Below are 23533 nucleotides of genomic sequence, written 5' to 3'. Positions count from 1 at the left end.
TGCACAAAAGCTCATGTGTAGCAATGAATTTAGCTTTATTTTAAAATGAACATGGTCCTTTACTATCGAAAACCCCTTGACAGAGGATGTCCATTTTGATTTATGGAGAGGAAATAGCAGCTTCCTCCTTGCGGGTGGGCCTGTAAAACGTCCCACCTCATTCTGGTATGGTGGCCTTGTGTAAGCAGCAGCATAAGCCCAAATCACAAGAGGTCACAGTCTCCAGGAGTGAGTCGCAAGCCTCGGATTACAGCTTAGTCACTGTAGAGAAAAACTCCCAGATGTAGCTTCACTTTGACAGGCGAAACAGAGCGAAGATACTTGATCAGCGGAAAGGAAGGGCTGTCCTTTGCATATGTTTAAAGGCCATAATGGAGTGAATCCCTCAATGATTGAGAAGGTAACAGAAATGTCTGATTGAAGCAAGATAGTTTAAAATCATAGCATGCGTAGAAGTTACTTTAAATGATTTGGAAGACAAAAAGCTCTGGTATTCTGGTATTCTTTATAAGGGAGTAATGAGTGAAATGTCATATGAAGGTAATAATAAAACCAGACATGGTCTCATAGCTGAGTGCTCATTTACTGCTTCGCTGGTTCTCAATACCTTTTTCAGTAGACTATAAAAGTGCAAAATGAATTCACATAATCGATGGTGGTTACTACCTCCCCAAAGACTTCAAGGAGAATGTATCAAGCACAGGTGTGCACATGTAAAAACCATAACAAAATCACAGTATGTGACTTTATAAAATGATAACTTTATTTGACACCTGGAAAAAAATTTTAATATCACTGCTCAGTGGGCATATAAAACTAAAACAATCATCCTAGGAGGTTAATAGGGGTCTATAACCATGAATATTTTTGCAAAGCAGTCCAAAACAGTTCAGATCTCATGAGTGCCTACAACAAAGCAACTAATTTTCTTTTACATGGTCAGGTTTGCTGCTTACGCAAAGCTGTGACGTCTATGCTCGGTTGATTTCAGCATCACCTCAGCGAGATGTTCTCATGCCGTCATTGAAAAATATGTTTCTGTAGGACTGGAGACTGTTATGTCTCTAGCTGCTTCATAACACTGCAACTGAGCTAACAACCACAAAATTGACTTTCTCAGAGGTCCGTCATATCTCTCCGGAAAACAAATTGTGAGGACCAAACTAATAAACTCAAGCTCTTAAACACAGTGAAACGTTAGAACGCTATAAATCAAGTTAAGGATCTTGACAACAATGGGTGTGAACAAGTAAGGGACCAAGCAAAACTCTGGTCTGTCACTCATTGGAGTTTAAGAATGAATTGAAGTGCATTAAATGCAGTGTATCGTCTGTAATGCTTGCTATATAAAACTGAATGTAAGTTTCTGCTCATAAATATGGGAGTATATTGCTTTTAATACTTTTTTTAAAAAACAACAACAAAAAAAACAATGAAACGATAATGATTGTGTGCTGTAATTCTACGAGGCATTTTCCATTACTATACCAAAGGTTGTTCATTTTTCAATGGCCATAATCACTACAGAGCTGGATGAACTCCACTGTAAGAAAAAGCAAGCAAAGCATTTGGAATGATCTGCCTTTAAAATTATAATTTAATTTGTTATTTGGTACTCAGCTAAATCCACCCTAAAGTCATAAAGGTAAATGCTTAATGAGGTAAGGAGAAGAAGCCAGATCTTGGCGCTTGATACCCATTAAAACTGTAATTGCTGGTGTGATGTCATTATTAAGCATGTTATTAATATTTAAATGAAGATGAGCATTTAAAAAAACGAATGCAGAAAACTGGGGAATCCTGTGTCTAAATACATTATCTTTCCCCTGTATATGTCAGCCAGTTGTTTTATGAAAAGGGAAAGACTTATTATACGTCTTCCTGTTTACACATGAAAGCAATTTTTAATGATTTACCCCTCTAATTTGGAGATTGAAGCTTACCACTAATGACAGAACACAGTTACATACGGATCTCACTGTAGTCCTGAAAACCACAGAGGATGGTGGAAAGTGACTCATTTTGTTACATATATAGACATAGTGATTCCACCTCTCTTTCACCAGAATGGAAGGAATGTTTTGATAGACCCATCCCACACACGCATCCATACAGAGTGAAAAACAGCCACAAAAGAAGGCCCTAAAATGATTCTGCAGACACTCTTATTACACTGTTATTAAATAATAATATCATACAACTACAATACCTTTAAACGTGTGAGTTCAAGCCTAAAAAAATCATTTTAGGATTTGCATAATGGCAAACCAGCAGACACCTAAACAATGCAGACAGAAAGAACATACCATAAAGGAAACATAATGTTGCTCACCAACAAATGCTGCTCAGTAATTGCATTTTCAGATGCAGAAAGTGGCGTGATAAAGTAAAGCAGTGACCCTCATAGTTTTAACAGAAAGTTGGCAAGAATTGTTGAAGCTGTTAGAACACAGACAGGAAACTCTGGCTTCCAACTTGAGGTGGACTGACAGCAAATATGAAAAATGGTAGATGAACAAAGTGTATCAGTGCTGACAGCAGTAGTAGGGAATAAAGCACAAACAGGATTTCCTTCACAAAGCCACCCTGAAGCAACAATACTGGAATGCTAGATGGTAGTAGCAGCTAATATTGAATGCCTTTTTCTTAAGGGTATGTTGAGTATACGTAGCAAAGCAAGTCCAGAAATACTCAAGACCCAGTGCTTCAGCGATAAAGAATACATCAAAGAGCAAAGTAGATGATTGTACCATCATTGTCATCTTTGTCATCTTGGAACATTTAATGTCTGCTGGTATTAAATATTTTTAAATTCATTTGCAATTCAAGTATCTTGTGGTAAATTAATGGTTAAATAGTTGGTCCGTGGTTGTGATAAATGACAAATTATGCTGCGCCATGAGCCTGAAAAACTCACAACCAATTTGTTCCAGACAATCCTACACATCAGCTCCAGTCTGGAATTGTTTTTTTGGATAAAGCCGGGCTCTTTCTCAGAAGAAAAGAACGCAAATATTCAATGCTTCTGACTTTCAAAACATTGGTCTACCACAGGTGCAAGTTTTCCATACCAATTAGCAAGTGCTCCACCCACAAATTTTCCATCAAAATAAACTGGGAACACATAAAAATTGCACATTAAAATGGGAGTGATTGTCTTTGATATTCAATGCTTTAATTGAAACCAGGCAGCTAAATTACAGAGCTCTGTTTTGACGGCTTCATGGTTTCCATCAGTAAAAGGGGATTCCTGAATGATATCCTGAGGAACACTAGATTTCCTTTTAGAGGAAAACCAAACAGGGTAGCACGTCATTGTTTTGCACTGGCTCCATGGTCAACTGGCATTATAGTTTTTCTTAACCTGTAATGGACACTGGGTCAAAGGTTCATAATGTTTCTGTCTGCCAGTCACACATGTTGTGCATAGGTTTAGTATCCACTTCACATATGGCATGGCTGGGTAAACATCTGTTAATCTTTGTTTCAGCTTCTCAATAGTTCACCAGACTATGGTCTCGCTGTGTGTACTCAATCTTCTCCAATTACATAGTTGCTGGCTGCTCCCTTGAGGTTACGTGGACAAAACGTTTGGGTATTGCGGAAGGAGTTTCCACAAAATAGGTGTTGTCCAAAAATTCCTTGCACTTATGGAAATAAACCCACAAAAAGAGGACACGTTATAGAGACTGAGAAAAGTAGAGAGAAGAAACTTGAAATTTGGTTGAATCAACTCGAGTTTGTTTTTTTCTTTTTTTCATTGGTAGCTTTTCTTTTGCAAATTCTGATGAAATCAAATAATTTATGAGGAAACCTCTTTCAGCAGACATTCAAGTAAAAACATACAGAAAATCAAATCTGTCTCTTAGTAGTTGAAGGACATGTGCACACAACAGAAGTTTCACTTCATTTCTAAATTAAACGCATTCTTAAACCAAAATGATTGCAATTATTCTTTCCATTGTGGTTGCGTTGACTTCATAAATCACAAGTCCTGGATGGTATTAGCCTGGCAGCTTCCTTTTGGAATTTTCAAAAGAAAATGTCACAATTATTCCAGTCTCAACTCGATGGTCCCCACCCTCATTACAGACCCGGTCTATTGTACTGGCACGGTTTAGTCAAACATCCTTCAAGCTTTGTGTTGATGTAAAGCTATCTGCGTTCACAAACTGTAGCATATGGACAGTAACTTCACAGGCCCCTCTGACAAGGCTGTTTTTACCATGTTGGCAGGAAGCCAGACCAGGCTGTCAGCCCTGGCTCCTTTTCCCAAGTTCCACCCAGACGCTGCATGCGCCGTCATCCTGCTGAAATGTAAACCCCAGATTCAGCTGTGTTTGTTATGGTTGCGCCGGCCCTCGGTGAACACACAACGCTGTCACAACGTACCTATAACAGCGGGGCAATCTTTCAACAACAATCTATTTGGTCAGCTGCAATTACATCACTAGGTGGTCAAACGCATAAGTTAGCTGGAATGATAATTAGGATTATTACATGGGCACTCTTAGAGAGGGTCAAACACGAAGTTTTTATTTTCTAACACACCTCGACATTTAACGCAGCGCTTTAAGTCAAATGCTTTTAAGTATGTATTCACAGGGGCTCAACTTGACCCCAGTGGACTGTGTTCACAAGAGCACCATCATCATTGTTTTTGCTATTTAAAAGCATGTCTCCTGTACCCCATTGGTGCTTTTAATCATCCGACTATAGCATAAACAGTAGTTTAGCCTGAACACTAGTGTTGCTCTTGAGATCATTGGCCTGCTGCACTAATGGCTATTTACTTTGCAGAGAAAATGAGTAACCAACAAAGTCTATTTTTATCCCGAAATGACCCCCGAGTCAGACCCACTGAGGTGACGGGTGACACATCCGTAACTTTAATCAAACCATTGGGCCTGCAGGCTGCACGCTAGTGCAACAACCTTTGTGTGATTAATTTTCTTTTCCTCTTTCTGTCCTCTTATCGGTTCATGGGACCCAGAGTCACCATAGCATAGCAAATGCCAAGAGAAACTAATGTTGAAATATAAATCCATAGTATGTCTGCAACTAGCTGGGGGTCTGTGCAGTGTGGCATCAGTCGGGTGGGTAATTTATCGTGGGAGCTAAGTGTTTCCATTTGCAGTAAGAGCCACTAAAAACAGCCTCGCTGAAGATTTCTGGGGGGCCTGCTTGTAAAAGTTCTGATGCGGTACGAGCTGGCTTATGGCCTGACAACCTGTTTGGGGAGCTGTATAGATGGACTTTTAATGAATACATAATCCAGTCATCACAAAAAGGAGCCCTCAAACTTGCCAAAGCTGCAGGTCTGGATTGTTGTGTTCTCATACACCTTAAGCAGAAAAATGAAATGTAGAGATTTGGTTTTTCCAAAGAAAATAAACAAGACCTGCAATGAAATTTTTATTGCTACTACTACTACTACTACTATAAGTATTACTATTGCTATTATTACTGCTGTTAGGGCTATTATCATTTTTATGAAAAAAGCGTGGAAAAAATGTACTGACTTTAAAAATAAAACCATTTCTATGATGATATACTGTATAATAACAGAGTGTAACGTAAACATTTAAATGCATTTCATATACCTGGTGGACACTCCCCCAACACACACTCTTTCCAACACAACACCAACCAAATAAATTATGGTAAATTAATTTTTTTTATTCAATGAAAATTTCATGCTGTGATTGACTGGTAACGAGACCAGGACCAGGTTCTCCTCTTAGGCTCCAGCACCCCCTGTGACTCTGAAGCTGCTAAGAAAATGGATGGATCAATGGATGGAAAACTGACCATCAGCAACCCACTCCTGCCATCTACTGATTCCCATGAGTACACATTAAGGATCATTTTGCTAGAACAATATTTTCGTTTTTCACCATATTATCAGACCCTGTATTCGTGCGTGAATGAGAGAATGCAATCCTACATGAGCACAGAAATCATGATAGCTAAGAATATGATCTGACGTACAACTTCTGAGTAATGGCACACAGTGCTTTTAAACACTTTACATTTAATATAGCCCCCCCCCCCCCCCCCCCCCCCCCCAACCCAATTTGTGTTCTGTACAAAATACCGTCTAAAAAGTGCTGCAATATCTAATATCAAATTCTTGTTTACATTTTCATCTTATTCAGTTATAGTTCAGTAAGTAAGAAGAGCTTATTTATGAAGCAGTTTTCAAAGTCAAGCACTCACAATGAACTGTACAGAAAAAAAGAGTAAAATAAATAAGAAAATGATGTACCACACTAGCATAATCAAGTTGAAAACTGTTGAAAACTGTTTCAGTCAATCAGTACATACATTTGTAGTCTGTTAGCTGCACATTGCACTCGATATAAACTGAGCCATTCTCAGGACTTGCGTGTATATCACTATAAGTAATATTATGCAAGTTATATAACATTCATACAAGAAATGCAAACACCTTGGCAGATTTCAGGTAGATTGTAATGTGGGGTTTCTCTTGGAGTTCATTTGAGGCTGATACTACTGTATACAACCACAACCATGTTTAGTTTGGCCGGCTAGCTGTTAACTCTGTCTTCCAGAAATGGGAAAGGTTGGTGAAACAAAAGCCAGAAAACCAAAGTACCAAGGAAAGCATAATGATGTGCAATGGCATATGATATCATCATGCAGCTCAGCATTTGGGAAAGTACCGCATAACCAAAGCACATTTATGATTGTACTAAACTGAAAGAAAGAACATTTCCAAAGAGCAGCTTCATAAACATTGTGTATTTCTATTTTTAAAAATAAAACTCAAATTCAAATCTACAGGTTACCTCATCCCTGCAAAAAATGTTTGTATCTGACCTAAGCAAAAGAGGCAAGGTTATCAAACTGACACGCACAAACAAGAAGAGGATGTTTGATGTCATCTCATTTTCTGTTTGAGACTACATACACACCGCCTAGTTGGACTCAAGCACCTTCCCTACAGGAATGTTTTCTCCCAGTTCTAACATTAACCAACAGGCCTTATTTCCTGAAACCAGAAACTCCCTCAGCAAAAGGAAACCCAGCAACACCTGCACTAGAAACAGGCTGTCCAGGACGTGAGTCAAAAATCAGGCCATTAGACTCAGACATGGTCTAATAGAGCAGTGGAAGCTAAATTTCTCTAATATTTTATTTATGTATAGTAGATCTGCTCCTCGTCAACAATTACTCATGAAAATAGATGTGTAATACTAAAACACATTTATATAAAAACCCATTAATTTCAAACTATAATTGCTGCATCATTTACACATTGCCAAGCAACACAAAGAAAAGTGCTTCAACTTTAACATAAATATAAAACACTGAAGAGCTGGATGGTTTTTTCTGGGATGATGAATACACCCTTTTCTCTTGCAGTCACATGACTCCATATTTTGGAGTGCAGTGCAACCGACTTGTAGCCCACAAACTTTGGCTGGTTTTTTTTTCCCTGCAGCAGTTGATTGATTGGCCATCAGTGCAGACACGCTCCTTGAATGAGAGCGCTCACCACAGAACTATCAAGTAAACAGATTGGAAGTCAAGGCCAGCAAAATCTCTTGTGTCTTCATACCATCCATTGGGAAAGTAAAGCCGGATCTCGTGTATCTGTGGTCAGACAAGACCGCCACCACTTCCTCGTATTGCTAGGCTGCTTGAAAACCACGCCAGTGTGTGTTCTATTTCCCCTAACCTTTTTTAAGGATTGGAATTCACATAACCATGTGGTATGCTTCTGGAGTTTGGGACTTTCAAAACTCTGTTTATCACAGAAATCAACCAAAAAATGACCCACAGTAAAAACATTCTCACTTGTGCAGAAGAAAGCATAACATCTCACTGAGGCCTTCCTTTTTTTGTTTAGTTTTGAGTGTCACATCTTTCCTGGTGGGCTCTGTTTAATAGAAGTGATAAGTTCATGCTAACTGGGACCAAACTGTTGAATGAGGCTGCCAGTCTTTCAAACCTCTTTATGAAAGACTTCTTCCTGATTCATAATTAATTACTCAGACACTTGCCAAATCAAATGTGGTCTCCTGTTGACATGAAGTAGTCCCCCCTTCTGGTAAAAGCAGTCCAGCTGGGGTGGTCAAACCAATGCCAACAGCCCCGGTGCCAACAGGATGTTATAATATTAGAGGGAATAAAGTGAGCGACTTCCTCACAACAGCATGCACAGCGACCGATACCATAATGAACTGTTTTCAAGTCTTCTGTTACAGTTTGTCACATGTGAGCTGACTGTGAGGGGTGTTTCCCAATTACTTTCTGTTAAGACCTAAAGCCTGGTTAAAACTCATTTCACTGGCCCATTTCACAAGTCCCCACAAATAGTAATCCTATTTTTTCATCTAAAAAAAGTCAGTCGTATCTCATTCTTTAATGGTCATTTTCTCTCTAGACGCTATATAGGGGAACACTTTTTAGAAGAGATGCAAATTGTGATGAATATAGTTCATGGGTATCATGGAGCAAAACACCCTGAAAAACTACATTTTCAGACGTTTGCCATTTCCCATCATCAGTAGGCTCCAATGTGACATTTTATAGCTAGAAAGAATGACATATACGTTGGTAAATTAGATATGATTAATGCGTTGGTGAAGTGATGTTTTTATAGCAGATTTAATATTACTTTGTTTGTCATTTATTTTTTATTATCAGAAAGCTCCATCTGGTCAGATGGAAAAACAGACAAATGTGGGAGAGTGGATTTGCACAAAAGGAAATGGCTTTTAATGGACAGATGCAAGGTTATCAATGGCTACATCCTAATGCAATTAAGAGGATGTATGTTGTATCACAAGACAACTGATCAGTTTTATTCTCAAAATGATCAACAATATATATATATATATATATATATATATATATATATATATATATATATACATATATATATATATACATATTTAAACGTGGCCCTAATACTCCCCAGAGCTTGGACATCAACATCATTGAAGCAGTGTGAGATCGTCTTGAGAGTGAATGGAACAAAAGGCAGCCAGTCTTCAGTTCCTATTTCCCTAAAAAAAAAGGGTAACCCAAGACATTTGCACAGCACTATAGCTAATGCCGTCACCCCGAGTGCAACTAACAAGCATGTTGGTGGTTGTGTGGTGGAGAAAAATGATAAAAATGAAACCAGACTCGTTAAACAGTGAACGGAATAATATACAGTAGTACAGTACACATCTTAGTCTGGACAGTATACATTACACTTAGTTCAAGGGGGTGTTATTTGAGGTAATGAGTGTAACAAGAACATGCTGTAACAAGCTGCTTGTCGAAGTAATGTCACCCTGCACTGCTGACAAAAGTACTGAGGGTGAACCAAAACAAAAGACTCAAAGACGCTAAGAGGCCTGCAAAGGGAGACTGCAGTGTGTGATCGTATAATTGAAGCACACGCCTTTGACAAGCACAATGACACAGATTACGGCAACTGTAAGCAGCAGTTTCAAAAAAGAACAAACAAACTACTTGTTTAACTTCAGTTTTATTTACATTATATGCTTTCCAGACCTTGAATGGTGAAAGGAATTCATTCATTGCTTATAATGGTAGTATAGTGCAGACGGTCTTCCCTTGTATTTAGAATGAGCGGTTTAGTTTCATTCGTTGTCACGGTAATTATCACAGGAAAAAGTAAACATTGATAAGATTTTTAAACTAGACATATATTTAAATTAACCTAGTGTCTAATTACACATTCACAGCGACAACAGACTGTTATAACATTACAGAATTACATTGTATGTATCATTTACAGATAATACAGGCTTAGAGGAGAATAGAGGTATATACAATAGATGTGGATCGGTAGTGTTTTCTGTTTAAAGGTCCAAGAACTTGTTGCAAATTTACATTTTTCAGCAATATATTGATATTGATGGAAGATTTTCCCTCGATGTTATGCAAAGCAGCATTATTGGGACATGCAACACTAAAAGGGATACGTGATACACAGAACCTGAGAAAGACAGAGACGGTTATAAAAGGAAATAATGGCAGTCGATTATCAAAGAGAGACCCAACATGCAGCTTGTTTTAAATGAGTTACTGCAGAATGAATGTACAATATATTCTCTTTTCATTTCAGGATGTCTTGTTCTGTACTGCAGATGTGGAGGGTATATACTGCTGCCTGTCTACCCTGAAATCATCTGCTTATTTTTCACCTGCCAACTTCACAGGGAGCGCACGACGTGCACTTGAGATTCCTGCCAGCTCCCACTCAGGTGACATGACTGATCAGTATGAATCACTGGGGCATTAAAATCGATGGGCTCCATCATTGGGTTCCCACTGGTAATATTTTAAATTGGGGTTAACTGGCTACATTTTTTTTCTGTCATGTGCCGATTAGGCTTATATACTAACACCTATTTGCCAGTATTCAGAGGACATCTGTCTTTCAAAATGTTGTGCAGCTGAGAGAATTAAAGCCAAATGCAAAGGCCACAGCTGAAAAATATGCATTCACAGGGAGAGCATTTACTCGTGCTATGGCCAATTAAATGTTTTGACCATTTCCAACAGAGAAGGGCAAATTTAGAATTGATAAGATGCAATTTAGCAAAAAGTTCAAGTTTTCTCATGTAGAAATGTGCACAGCCACATGTTATCTACTTTCTCTAAAACAAACAATTGTGTTCTTTTTAATACCAAAGTGAAAACTTTAAAGATGTCTTGTTTTAAGTGGCCATTGCTGTACTTCCCAAGAATTGGTGGCCATCAAATGCAACTAAATTAATTTTGAGACTACACACAAGTCCTTGTTGATGTGCGTTTTTCATGGTTCTCAAACTGCATGTGAACAGTAAAAAGGTGTACGGTGTTTTTCTCAGGACACTGAGCCTATGTGCATCTCCTTAAGCGTCAGGACTACAGGAGTCTTTTCATGCGACAGGTGTGCTTCTCTATGTGCATGGTGGCCCGGTCTGTGGAGCTCGTCAGGACATCCAGGGCTTCATCCTGGCGTTCCAGCTCAGTTTCAGCCTCCAAGGCAAGGTTCTTTAGCTGCATGAGCATCTGAAAGCACACCCACACACCACAGCACAATAAAAAGACACAACGTTTTGTGTTAATAAGAAGTAAGGCACATTAAAACAACACCACATATGGAGAGACATAGACATTGGTCCTTTCTAACGCTTAAACCATCTGATTTAAGCGTTAGAAAGGCTTGCTGTTAATTGTGCGCTGATCAGAAAGGAACAATGGAATTCACCACAATAATAGCTGTTATTCATTTTGCAGATGAAACTTGATGACACACAGAGGGGGAAGTCTTGGCTTGATTCTTGGGATCGGTGATATCATACTGGGTTTTTTCCCTCACTTTCAGTGACTTTAAGGGATATCACAACTACATGACCATGATCCAGCAACTACATATGCTGTAGTTGATGGAACAGTTTTAATATATTGTGATGTGCCAAGCAAAGCCTAATAAACACTCACCTCAAACCCTACCACTATGGTTACTTAACTGGTAGTATTTTATGCTACATGATCTGCCTCACGCACGCACGCACGCACACACACGCACGCACGCACGCACGCACGCACACACGCACACACGCACACACACACACACACACACACACATTATGTCATTATGTTCTCTGGCTGGTTTATGTGGACATTTCAGCTGAGCACAAAAACAGCTCGAGTTAGCAGTTTGAAAAACAGATAATATGTCAATACACACCAAGGAACAACGATATTCATTCACTCAGGTCTGTGACTTTACAATTTAAACTGAGAGGACATGACTGAATCACACCTTGCAGTTAACATTCACAAGAGCTTCGGTGTGTCATAGAAAAACAGTAAAAATGAACACTTCTTGCCGCTGTTTATATAATGGCTAGGGGACTTAAGTCATGTAGAAACCCTTCAAATCAAACATTTAGGCTAGAGCTAAAAGAAAAAATATATTAGCAAAAAAAAGTCTGAGTGTCTTGTGTATTAGGTGCGGTAACTTTGGGACTGTGCATTAGCAGCACACTCAATTTCATATTCTTACAGCATATTTTTAGCAAGTGGGAATTTCCAACCACAAACAATAATAAAACATACAAATGCTGACACCAAAAAGACTATTTGGCACGGCACTTAGGGCAGGACATGAAACTGAGTACAAGTTATCAGTACCAGTTGGCCCACAGTGATTCTAATCTTGACATGGATTACAGTAAGAGCAGGGTGTGTACAAAAGCATAGCATTAAGGCAAAACTGGCACGCTTTGAAATGTAACCCATTATCAGCCGCAGATAACATGCCATTTAAAGCACAATAGGCTAGCCAGTGATTGGCCTGGTGCTATTATTGCTATGGTGTGCTTGTTTCTTTTTTATATTATTATCCATCCATCAATCTTCTTCTGCTTATCATGAAGAAGGTTGGAGGCAGAGGAGGGGGCTGGAGCCTATCTGTCATGGGGTGAGAGGTCAGGTCAGCAGTTTACTGCAGAGCGAGACAACCGTTCACGCTCATATTCACCTCTACGTACATTTAAGAATCACCAATTGACCGAACATGCAGAGCAGTGGTTAGCACTGTTGCCTCACAGTAAGAAATTCCTGGGTTTCATTCCACTGGCTCGCTGGGGCCTTTCTGTGTGGAGGTTGCAGGTTTTCCCTGTGTACATTAGTTCTTGCCAGGAATGTTGTTAGGTCCTCAGAGATATTATGTTATATACTACTATAAGGCTGCAAGCAAATCTTAAATGGACTGGTTCTTATATAGTGTTGCTTTAATCTACTGGAGCACTCAAAGCGCTTTATACAACTTGCCTCATTCACCCATTCAAACACATTCATATAAGCACTTTTTTCTATCCCTCTATCTATAAAATTCACACTCCAATAAATGCATCCGAGAGCAACTTAGGGTCTTGCCCAAAGATACTTTGGCAAAGTGACCAAACAGCCAACCTTTAGATTAGTAGATGACCTACTCTACCTCCTGAGCTACAGCATGAAGCTATTTGTTAACCCCAACACAGTATTTGTCTATGGTGTCACTGCTGCTGTTGACAAGACATTTGTATGTTGTTGCTTCAGTTTTTGATTTGAGGAGTTGAGGGCGGTAATGATGTCATGAAAAACTTTGAGTTAATATGTTTATGTGTTAATATGTAATGCAAAGCCATCTTTGTCTGCTACATATTTCAATACTGGCACATTTGCACCATTATTAACTGTATTTGCTTGGTTTCTTCTCACTTGTAAATGTTAATATAGTTTTTTTCCTTTACATATAGTAGAGCCTTGTAGACTGAAGTCACTCATTAACTTTGATCATTTAAACATTATATGATAAAACAAAGAGCAACTTTCTGAAAGTTTTACATGAAAAATCCTAGTCTAAGCAACCTGTAATAGTGATTCACACACACATTATAAAAAAATTAAAAAATAAAACTTGCCCAAATCACGGGTCTGAATTTGCGTCACTGTGTAGGTCTTGCCACCACAGACCGTGTCTGTAACAGCATTCAGCGCTGTGAGGTTCTGAATGGAAAGACATTGTAGGTTCTGACCAAATAACTAACCGTGTTTCTTTTCCTCTCTTAAAACCAGGATGGACATTGGTTTGTGGTCTCACCAAATAACATTTTAAACATACAGGATGAAAAATAAAATAAAAAATCATTATGGTGAATTGTGGTTTGGACTGGAAACATCAAAATACGTGTTGCTGAGACTCTGGGATTATTTACAATAGCAGCTACCCCTATTTGAATCAATCCGTTCCCGGAGCACACACGGCTTTTCATTTGTGTTACTTGTCTTGTGAATACAAATATGAAACATTTTAAGGCCACGGTAGTGTAGTCATAAATTTGGGAGTCCAGCTTTTCTCACCTGTTTGAGTTCCTGGGCCTCAGCCTGACTGACAGATGGCTGGAAGACATGCACCTGCAACTGGGACAGCTCTCCAGCGGGGACCTCCAGTGGGAGCTCTGTCTCTTGGCACGTCTGCAGTAAACCTGACTCCATGGGTGGAGATGGTGAAAAAGTGCAGAGTACATATGTTGTTTATGAGGAAACCAGACAGTAAACTCAGAGTACAGCAACTGAGGCAATCAGGGTGAAGTGACTCATCAAAATACATTTCTGTCAAGGAGACACCAATAACCATGATGAAATGTTTTTACATGTGGCTGCACACTTATAAATACACAGAGGTGGAAATGCAGACCTTTACTGCCACTTAGTGGTCAAATCTATACCAGGCATGGAAACCACTGTGGAATAAGAGTGTCTTTATTTATTTTTTGATGTGTTCCTTACCTTCAGTCCAGCTTTTCCCTTCTGTGTCACGTGGCGATGAAACTGGAGTTGTCTTAAAATCTGTGTATTCGCTTGTGAACTCTATCTTCTTTTTGTACTGCATCTCTAACACGGACAAAGCCTCTGGCATCTTGGCGGACAGGAGCCTGTAACATATGTCTGGCTTCCCGATGAAACGCTGCCTGACGGTAATCTCATAGGGGCTGTGCACCCTGATTTCATCAATTTCATTTCGCTCAAATCTGTGAAGGAGCTGGCAGTTTGTGTTTCGCACCTCCAGCGAGGACACTAGCACCGACAAACATCCTGGCTTCAAGTCCGATTCTCCACCTTTGGACAGCACTGCTGGGATGCTTGTGATTAACTTATTTCTGCTGGAGCCCCTGGCTGCTGAAGAAGAAGCAGTAGCTGCAGCTCTCGCAGCATCATCGGCCTTTGCATCCTGCTGGGTCTTCCAGGGGAGTTTACCAAAAGGCCACCAGGAAGGAGACTCCAGTTCTGACAGAAGTCTGTAATACAGAGGCAGGAGGAACTGATGTTAGTCATAAATTAGGCCTTGTTATAGTTAGCCAAGCAATATAAACAAGACATGTGCAAAACTTCAATAACTAAAAATATCTTAAGATACTTGTCAGCCACGCCCAAGTCAGAGTCAATCTTCTCCAGGCCCTGCATCATATTGTCAAACTGCTCTCCCTGATGGCCAAGGACTCTGCCAGTGTCCTCCAATCTTTTCTGGGCCCCTGCCACCAGGCTGATCAGCTCTCTTCCCTTCGAAGGCTGAGCCTCAGCCCGCTGGGCTTCTGAGCTGGGAGAGAGAAGCCGCTCTCTCCAGAAATGCTCTAACACATTATAAACCACCACCCTGTTGGGCTTAAGGGAACCAAACCAATGTTTCACGTTGCCTTCTTCAAGTACTGTGAGAGTGCTGAAGATGAAACTAGATGACTCCATCTTGATCTCCACGATCCTCGAGAGACGGAAGCTTGCAAGACTCTCCTTGCTCTGGTTGGAGACGAAGCACACCGTGGTTCTGGTGAGAGAGAGGGTTCCGTTTTCCCACCGTTTCTCACTGTTGATGTAATAGGAGCCTGGCCAGCTGTGGATGGGAACGTCCCGGCTCATTGTGATGGAAGGAGATAAGACAGGTTCACCTGTCAGGGGGACAAATAGGTATCAGTTTAACATGCACATAGGTACTGCTGCAGGTTAAGATGAAATTACATCAGAAGCACTTTGTACTGAGTGATCTACGAGTCGTGATGAAGAACATACTTTCTTTTGAGTGTAATCCAGACAGCAAGATGAGCTCAGTCGAGGCGTTCACACTGGCAGCTTCAGCTCTCTAGCCAGCTGACCGCATTACGCGTGCGTCATTATAATGTTATAACCCTTTTAACGTGTTTTATATCCTCTCGGTGCAATTAAACCCACACCACATTAATCGTCAACACCGGGCTGGGCATTACGTTACCTCGTAGTCCTCTCAGTAACTCGGCTGTTTGTTGCGGAAGTGACGTCACGCTCGAGCACGGCCGTATTTACCGTCCGACTTGGGGGGGAAAAAAACTTGCTGTCAAAAAAAAGAAGCACTATTGCGAAAATGTCTGGCGAAAAATAATGAAAGCGGCGGCGGTTTCGGCGCTTTCCAAGCGATACGAAAAACATAACGTTAATATAAATGTATTAAATATATTTATGTATGTGACGTGACAAAATATAAATAGCAACGGTTTTATATGTGCGTCGTTCAGGAGTCCCAACATGCGCTAATGTGTAGCGGCTTGTCATAGTGGAAAATTGCGTTTTTCTTAGCTTAGTATCTTTTTCTAGCTTAACCAGATTTTCAAATGTGGCAGAAACGTGAGAATACGTACGCGGTGTAATGGCGAGTTAATCTTCCAGTTAGCTTTTCCCCCTCACAGTTCCCCCGCTGTCCAAACCCTGACAGCTGAGCTTGCTAAATAGCTAGCCGAGGGCTTGTTTACCATCATGGACAGGGAGGCGTACCGTAACTGCAGCAGCCTGGTCAAAATACCAAGGCAGTCATATGAACAGTTTTGGTCTTCGCATTTTGTAGATTACATTGACAAGGAGCTTAGCTATTCCAAGTTTTTCAAGAAATATCTGCTCCCCAATCACCCTTGTATGTTTTCAAGGAGATTCACAGAGGAGTGGAAGTGTAGGAAACAGTGGGTGACTGAGGATGGGAAACCTAATTTCCAGAAATTGCTGCAAGAGTTTGGTAAAACAAACATGCATTACTGTGTAAATGTCTGCAAAGATAATCTGTGATAATTCTTAATAACTGTTACTGTTTCAATCACAGATGAGACTCCAGTCCCTGTTGCAAACTGCAATGCGAAGGAGTACAATGCCAACCCCAAACAAGTCATGCCTTTTAAAGAATTTATACACTACTGGAGGGAATACATCTTGAATGGACACTCATCACCCAAAGGATGCCTCTATCTTAAAGACTGGCACATGTCAAGGTATCACAGTAATATTAATCCAAAGAAAAATGTTTACACCATTGTATGAAAAATATGTAACTATCCTTTGTAAATTTCTCCACAGGGACTTTCCAGAACATAATGTTTACACCACACCAGTGTTCTTTACTTCTGACTGGCTCAATGAATACTGGGACACCCTCGAAGTGGATGACTACCGATTTGTCTACATGGGACCTAAAGGGTCATGGTATGAAAACATTATTTCAAAAAAACCAAACAAAACATAAGCTTATATAAAATGTTTCATGATCTGACCCAGTGCACTTCCTTGTTACCAGGACACCATTCCACTCTGATGTGTTCCGTTCATACAGTTGGTCTGCAAACATCTGTGGCAGGAAGAAGTGGCTCTTGTATCCTCCAGGTCAGGAGGAGTTTTTACGAGACACTCACGGCAACCTCCCTTATGATGTTACGTCAGCTGAACTTCGAGACAGAGGCCTTTTTCCACACGCTGAAGAAGCCTGCCAACCTCTTGAAATCATTCAGGAGGCAGGAGAAATCATTTTTGTGCCTAGTGGTTGGCATCATCAAGTTTATAACCTGGTAAGAGCTGTAGAGGGATATCTACTGGTGATCTAGAGGAAAATGGTCTGCCAAGTATTATAAAAGACAAGTTGCATTTCTTACTATGAGAAGTGTTCTGTTAGACTGAATGTAAACACCAGCCACAATGTTAGGTACACGTGTTCAGCTGCTCGTTAACACAATTATCTAACTCAGTGCATTAAGGCATGTAGACATGGTCAAAATGACCTGCTGAAGTTCATATTGAGTATCAGAATTAGGGAAAAAGGCCATTTAAGTGGTTTTGAATGTGATTGTTTGTGCCATACCGGCTGGTCTTAGTATTTTAGAAACTTTTCCCAGCTTAGAGAATGCTCTGAAAAACAGAAAATATCCAGTGAGCGACAGTTCTCGATGAGGTAGCAGCAATTCAATTAACCACTCGTTAGAAACAAGTTTTGCAAGAATAGCACTTCTGAACTTAAAACATGTCAGACAGGGCTACAGCAACAGAACACCATGCCTGGCTACTCCTTTGAGCTAAGAACCCTCAAAGCGGCCCGTGTGCGCAAAAGAAAACGTCACACACAACGCGCTCTGTTCAGACCCAGACCAAACAGTATTGTTTGACTGATGGCCCTTAATATAAAGACTTGTTTCGGACTTTACGTTTCCCAATTTTGCTTTAAGTTATGAAGTTATTTTGTTGTTTGCATATGGCCTAATAATTATCCTTATTGCTGTTTTAGAGAGGAGCGGTGCTTCAAAGGATAGTTGCAGATTGCTGTCAGAATCTGCAGATTATGCAGTACAAATAAAATGTTCACGTTTCTCCACCGTTGTCTTCCCAACAGTTTCACTGGATGGCCAGGAAGCGTTCTTGGGCGCTTCTCTGGCGCTGACAATTGGTGTCTGTCTTGTATCAGTGACGTAAAAGACGGATTTAATGCGACATGACCATTCAAACAGCAGTCGCTTTCTAAAACATCAGATATGTATTGGATTCAGTACCACATACGAAAATATTGGATTTGTGCTGTTCACACAGTCATACCATGATCGGATATGGGTCGCATAGGGTCAAAAAGTCAGATTTGATGCGCTTTCGCGTGCAGTGTGAACATACCCTAATAGTCTAATGGACTGGATTACTTACTACGTACTAGATGACAAGAGCCCTAATAATGTTTTTTCAAATTAGGTTTTAAACAAAATTCATGTTTTGTTTAACATTACTCACATTTACAGACACACTCATGTTTCAATACAGCAGCTCTGGTTTATCTCCTCCAGTCAACATATCTTTCATAAATTTAAACCTTGTGTATATTTTTTGGTAGAAATATGGCTTTTTGCAGGAAATGATGACATCACAGTTACTCTAAGTTGTATAACACTGCGTTTTATTTATCACCAGTTTGACATATTAAAACATTCTGTTTCATACAGGAGGACACCATCTCTATTAATCATAACTGGCTAAATGGCTGCAACATTGACATCATGTGGCAGTTTCTTCAGACTGAACTGTCATCTGTTCAAAAAGAGATAAATGAGTGGAGAAACACGATGGACTCGTGGCATCAGCACTGCCAGGTACAATGCATGGAAATTTTCAGTCATGTCATTTAAATGTGCTTCTGCTCTGATCATAATAGCAATTGCTTGGTGCGTTTCATTTTAGGTAATTATGAAGGCTTGCTCCGGTATCAATTATGGAGAATTTGCCTCATTTTTGAAAATCATTGCCAACAACAGAATGGCTTTCCTTAACGCTTGTTCCTCTGGGGATTCCTCCGATTACTCACGTCATCTCTCAGAGATTCTCACCACGTTGGGACCTTACCACGCGGCCTTTGACCTACAAAGAGTAGCTCATATAATCGAATGCCTCCTGTGCAATGAAGACTTTAAGCGACTCGATCACTCAACATTGACTCTGCAGCCAGAAACAATGTTACAGCAAATTCGTGACACCATACAGTCCACAAGAGGGCAGCATCTCCTTTATCAGGAGTAATGTGTTCGGCCTCTCACCATTGTTATCGACTGGAAATAGCTTGAATGAAAAGTGCCCGTTTGCAAAAGTGCAAAAAAAAGGATGATACATCTGTTACTGCATCTTTGGGTTGAGTTGAACTGGAATCTCAAATATTGTTTGTGAATGTCTTGCATTTGTTTTTGCACTGACAGATTAAACACATTAAATATCTGAGTTTTCTCTTTTAAATATTTATTGAATAATCACCAACACTATTTGTGTCCAGTATGAACAGAGCTGTGATAAATCTATGATAGTTCAGTGGTAAATAATACTTAAGCAAAAAATCAAAAACACACAAACTTGGGCTTTATTGCAAAAAAATAAAATAAAAAATACCCAAACATGGACCAGTGCCACACAGCTGTTAAGCAATGACAGTGTAACATACTGTACTTGAGGGTTATGTCCATGAGAAGTCTGTCAGATGTGATGCATGTCATTTTTAGGGAGCTTTAAAACATTCCCTTCAGTTACATTTCGCATCTTCAGGCCACCAGTCTGGCACGGAGGCTTCGAGTGTCACTGTAGTGTCGTCAGAAGATCTGAGTGTCAACACCTCTTTGGCGTGCGCCATGCGGATCAGACTTAGGCCCAGTTCTCCTGTCCCTGCTCTGTGCTTCCCAGCTGGCTTGCCTGACTGGGTTAACAGTGCCGTTCCTTCCTCGAGGTGTTCCACTGGAGATGACAAGCGTACTGGCATCAGGCGTTTTCGAATCACACCAGTGTGATGAGTCCTGGCTGTGAGTTCCTGGCCAATGTAACAGCCCTTGCTAAAGCTGATACCCTGCATGTAGACAAGATTGGACTCTAGTGGTAATGCAACCCCAGGAGGAAGGTCTTTGACTCCCTCAGGTAGACCTAGACAACAAAAACAGCAAAGGACACAAACATGCGTCATAAAATAAGAGTACTTTTTCAGACAAATAAATGCTTCTCAGAACCACCCCCTCCTCCTTTTGTCTGTGCTTGTCTGTCTCTTTGTTAGCAGTCTAGCATCCACAGCTTTCAAGATATCATGTTTAAATTTTGTGTGATGGTAGATTCCAATGCCACCTCGAGCCGATTTTAACTTTGGTGAGAATACAGTAAAGGTCACACCAAAACTAAAAATCAGCAAAAACTTCATATTACCCACAATTTTTTTATAGATCATTGTCAAACTTCGCAACAATATTCCAGGTCTTGGGGGACACTGAGGTTGGCTAAGCATTTGACCTCGACCTTCATTTCTCATAGCCCAAGGTCAAAGTTGACCTAGAAAAGAAATTGGAAATAAAAAACCCCATAGAGTATAACATATCATATGAAAGTGCATGGAGAGAGCTGCACGATACTTTTTTTCAATACAACACCCTATGACCTCACAACAAAAATCACACACTGCATGAATTTATCTTCATCTCAGGATCTAGCTAGCAGGTTTTTTTTTCCTGGAGCCTATCCCAGCTACGGTAGGGCGAGAGGCAATAACTAAGTAAGTAAAATGTCTTTATATAGCGCTTCTTAAAACAGGAAGTTTTTTCAAAGTGCTTCACATGGGAATAAAAGCATATCAAACAAAACAATAAACACTATAAATAGGGTATAATAGCATATCCAATAAAACAGTTTGCTACACGTGGCAGATCTGTCGCAAGCCTAACACAGAGAGACACAACTATTAACACTCATGGGCAATTTAGAATGGCCAATTAAACTAAACCCACTAACTGCATGTCTGGACTGTGGGAGGAAGCTGGAGTACCCAGAGAGAACCCAGGCAAACACGGGGAGAACAAAACTCCACACAGAAAGGCCCTGGCCAGGTGGTGGAATTGAACTCAGGACGTTCTTGCTGTGAGGCTAATCACCATGCCACCGTGCTGCCCATACGGGTAAATCTTATTTTTGTCCTTATCTGGCTAAAGATAATAGAGCATATTGTATTAAAAGCAACCTGTCCTCCCACTGTTATAAAAACACCCCCCCCCCCCCAAAAAAAAAAAAAAAAAAAAAAAAAATTCAGAGCTTTAGTAAAGCCCTTGCCCTTTGGAATAAGTTGCTCTCTCTCTCCGGGTGTTCTTGTTTGTCTTTGTTCAAAGCTGGTGTCATACCTATGGCATAGCGATGTCTGTGATAGTCTTCAGTGTCTCCTTTCTGACAGGACGCAATGACTTTGAGAGGATCAACATCACTCTGTAGCACAAATCTCCAGCCCATTTGCTGAGTTCTTGGATCAGCCTCCCATGCCAGAGCTTCATCAGGGGAAGAAAGCTCAGGCTTACTGAACTCTTGACCTGGCTTGTTTTGCTGGGACAGCACAGCCCACACAGAGAGCTCTGAACAAGGGCTAATGTTGACTTTTCTGCGGAGGTTGTATACTTTCAAGTGTTTCAAGATGGAGTCCTTAATTGTGTTGTCACACTCCAGGAAAACACCGTATCCTCCTTCTGTTTCTTTTAATCTGAAAGCAAATATAACTGGATGAGTGACTCAGAAGAATGCAAAACAACATGAAAGCAAACACACGCAGATGTTTTCACTTATTTTGGTTGGGTGACCTTTGGTGGAACTTTGATGGAGCATCTGTGGTCACCCACTGTGTCTTACAGATAGGAGGGCTAATAATTCTCTCCTTATGAGAATGTAATTTTTAACAGGATTTGCTGTAACATCAAATACTGTCAAACAGAGCAAGGAGTTTTTAAACACAGCTTTACAAAGTACTACAAAGACTAGTAAAAATGCTGTTTAGATATCAAGATGAGTTATGAGTAGTGAGAACTGCAACAACTGCAACTTTTCAAAACTGGGGATATTTACAACCAGGTGTACAAGAATATCATCTTAAATAGTTTAAGGTATAGAAAACGTGGTTCACCCAACAATGTACATCAAAACTAAAAGAACATTGATCATGTGTCAGTCACTAAAAATTTGAGATGCTAATATTGCAAAATGTCTTTTTGCAGTTTATTAGAGAAGTTATATTCTATAATTTAGATGTACTCAAGTACAGCATACATGACAAACGCTTTTTAATATAGAATTTTAAAAATGGTTTCTACTTCAACCATCAACATTAGTCGTTTTTGCTTTTTAAAGTTTTATTAACATTATTTTTAGTAACAGTAAAAAATAAGTGATAAAGAAGAGCTGTTGTTGTTCCCGTGCTGAATTTTACAGCTTATTAAATAAGGGTTTGTCAGCCTGAGCTCGTTTTCTGTCATACAATTTGGGTTTTTCCGGGCTTTAAAAAAATAGAAGGAAAAAGAAAATAAGCTTATGTCGGCCAGTGTGACGCCTCGGGGGAAAAAAAACGCCTTTACGTAAGCAGTAAGCAGACACACCCTCTTGATAACGCGTTTACTGAATGCACTTATAAGCGTTTGAACAGTGCTCTAAGTTTGCTCTTACCTGTACAATATGATGTCATATAGTGTCCTTCCTTGCACGTTTAGCATGTGTGCGTATAAAGCTCTGTGTTCAGGCTCATCCAGCACCGCCATGTCATTGGTTATAATACCTTGGAGAAACGCGCTCGTGTCTTGTCCCTGAATTTTCAGCAGGCTCCTGTGCGGAAGGTAATAGCACACAAATTGCCCCTGGGAGTGTTTAGGATTACCGGTGTCCTGGCTGTACCTCCTGACACGGATCCCAGCTGGAGCTAACACACTTGAGAGAAGGGTTACACACAAACCTCCGGGTTTTTTCCTGGCGTAAACACCGAGCCCGGAGGCGGACGCCAGCACTCCCCGAGCAAAGCACAAAACCCCCATGATGTACAGTGGCACGGGAGTGTACTGAGTCGTAAAAAGACTGCCTACTCCACTAAAAACGACAGTGGACAGCTAAATACCAAGGATATCACAGCGTACTCTGCACAAACAGCTCCATTTTGAAATCCCACAATGCATTGCTCGATAGCACGTGTGTGTGTCAGTGAGCGATATTTGTTCCCGTCGTTTTCTCGTGAGGTATGGGACGCTTATTGATAGAATAAAAGCTCTCCTACTATCCCTTTATAAATAGTTATCAGATTGTAAAACATAAAAACGACACACAGAACAGCAAAGCAGCAAAAATCAAAGTTATTAAAGTTGCTTGTTTGCGAGTTTTTTGCATATTCCTCAGTAATGATATCATTTTCAAATTTTGAGTGATA

At 40.2% G+C, this 23533-nt stretch overlaps 3 protein-coding genes across 5 annotated transcripts; 1 reads left to right on the top strand and 2 right to left on the bottom strand.

The window, feature by feature from the left end:
- Positions 1–9492: 9492 nt before the first annotated feature.
- Positions 9493–16312, bottom strand: snap47 (synaptosome associated protein 47). 3 transcript variants are annotated; one of them, XM_004542833.4, is made up of 6 exons: positions 16197–16287; positions 15595–15871; positions 14948–15473; positions 14320–14828; positions 13891–14015; positions 9493–11046 (listed from the first exon to the last, which is right to left on the bottom strand). In XM_004542833.4, the coding sequence occupies exons 3-6, from the start codon at positions 15442–15444 to the stop codon at positions 10900–10902; spliced, it is 1278 nt and encodes a 425-aa protein (XP_004542890.1). In that variant the 5' UTR covers positions 15445–15473; positions 15595–15871; positions 16197–16287; the 3' UTR covers positions 9493–10899. The 3 variants fall into 3 exon arrangements, with proteins under 3 accessions (XP_004542890.1, XP_076732421.1, XP_004542891.1); XM_076876306.1 differs by having other exon boundaries at positions 15794–15871; XM_004542834.6 differs by lacking the exon at positions 15595–15871 and having other exon boundaries at positions 16197–16312.
- jmjd4 (jumonji domain containing 4) lies at positions 16295–19560 on the top strand. Its single transcript, XM_004542832.6, has 6 exons — positions 16295–16564; positions 16649–16814; positions 16900–17025; positions 17117–17384; positions 18795–18941; positions 19030–19560. The coding sequence occupies exons 1-6, from the start codon at positions 16312–16314 to the stop codon at positions 19363–19365; spliced, it is 1296 nt and encodes a 431-aa protein (XP_004542889.1). The 5' UTR covers positions 16295–16311; the 3' UTR covers positions 19366–19560.
- Positions 19561–19673: 113 nt separating this feature from the next.
- iba57 (iron-sulfur cluster assembly factor IBA57) lies at positions 19674–23321 on the bottom strand. The gene is made up of 3 exons (XM_004542838.4): positions 22786–23321; positions 21483–21832; positions 19674–20247 (listed from the first exon to the last, which is right to left on the bottom strand). Exons 1-3 carry the CDS (start codon positions 23145–23147, stop codon positions 19856–19858), a joined length of 1104 nt encoding a protein of 367 aa, XP_004542895.2. The 5' UTR covers positions 23148–23321; the 3' UTR covers positions 19674–19855.
- Positions 23322–23533: the final 212 nt, after the last annotated feature.

Source organism: Maylandia zebra, linkage group LG18, assembly GCF_041146795.1.
Source record: "Maylandia zebra isolate NMK-2024a linkage group LG18, Mzebra_GT3a, whole genome shotgun sequence".
Lineage (NCBI taxonomy): Eukaryota > Metazoa > Chordata > Actinopteri > Cichliformes > Cichlidae > Maylandia > Maylandia zebra.
Note: the sequence above shows the minus strand (reverse complement) of the source record. Positions and strands in the feature narration are given on the sequence as shown.

Bases quoted from the DNA above. Each gene is read 5' to 3' on its own strand.
- snap47 (XM_004542834.6), bottom strand. From the start codon at position 15,444: ATGAGCCGGGACGTTCCCATCCACAGCTGGCCAGGCTCCTATTACATC. The intron at 14,829-14,947 runs GTATCTTAAGAT...TCTGTATTACAG, and splicing joins GACTTGGGCGTGGCTGACAA to ACTTCTGTCAGAACTGGAGT. The intron at 14,016-14,319 runs GTAAGGAACACA...CCATGGAGTCAG, and splicing joins AGGGAAAAGCTGGACTGAAG to GTTTACTGCAGACGTGCCAA.
- jmjd4 (XM_004542832.6), top strand. From the start codon at position 16,312: ATGGACAGGGAGGCGTACCGTAACTGCAGCAGCCTGGTCAAAATACCA. The intron at 16,565-16,648 runs GTAAAACAAACA...TTTCAATCACAG, and splicing joins GAAATTGCTGCAAGAGTTTG to ATGAGACTCCAGTCCCTGTT. The intron at 17,026-17,116 runs GTATGAAAACAT...CCTTGTTACCAG, and splicing joins ATGGGACCTAAAGGGTCATG to GACACCATTCCACTCTGATG.
- iba57 (XM_004542838.4), bottom strand. From the start codon at position 23,147: ATGGGGGTTTTGTGCTTTGCTCGGGGAGTGCTGGCGTCCGCCTCCGGG. The intron at 21,833-22,785 runs GTAAGAGCAAAC...ATTTGCTTTCAG, and splicing joins TATGACATCATATTGTACAG to ATTAAAAGAAACAGAAGGAG. The intron at 20,248-21,482 runs GTATGACACCAG...TTTGTTGTCTAG, and splicing joins CAGACATCGCTATGCCATAG to GTCTACCTGAGGGAGTCAAA.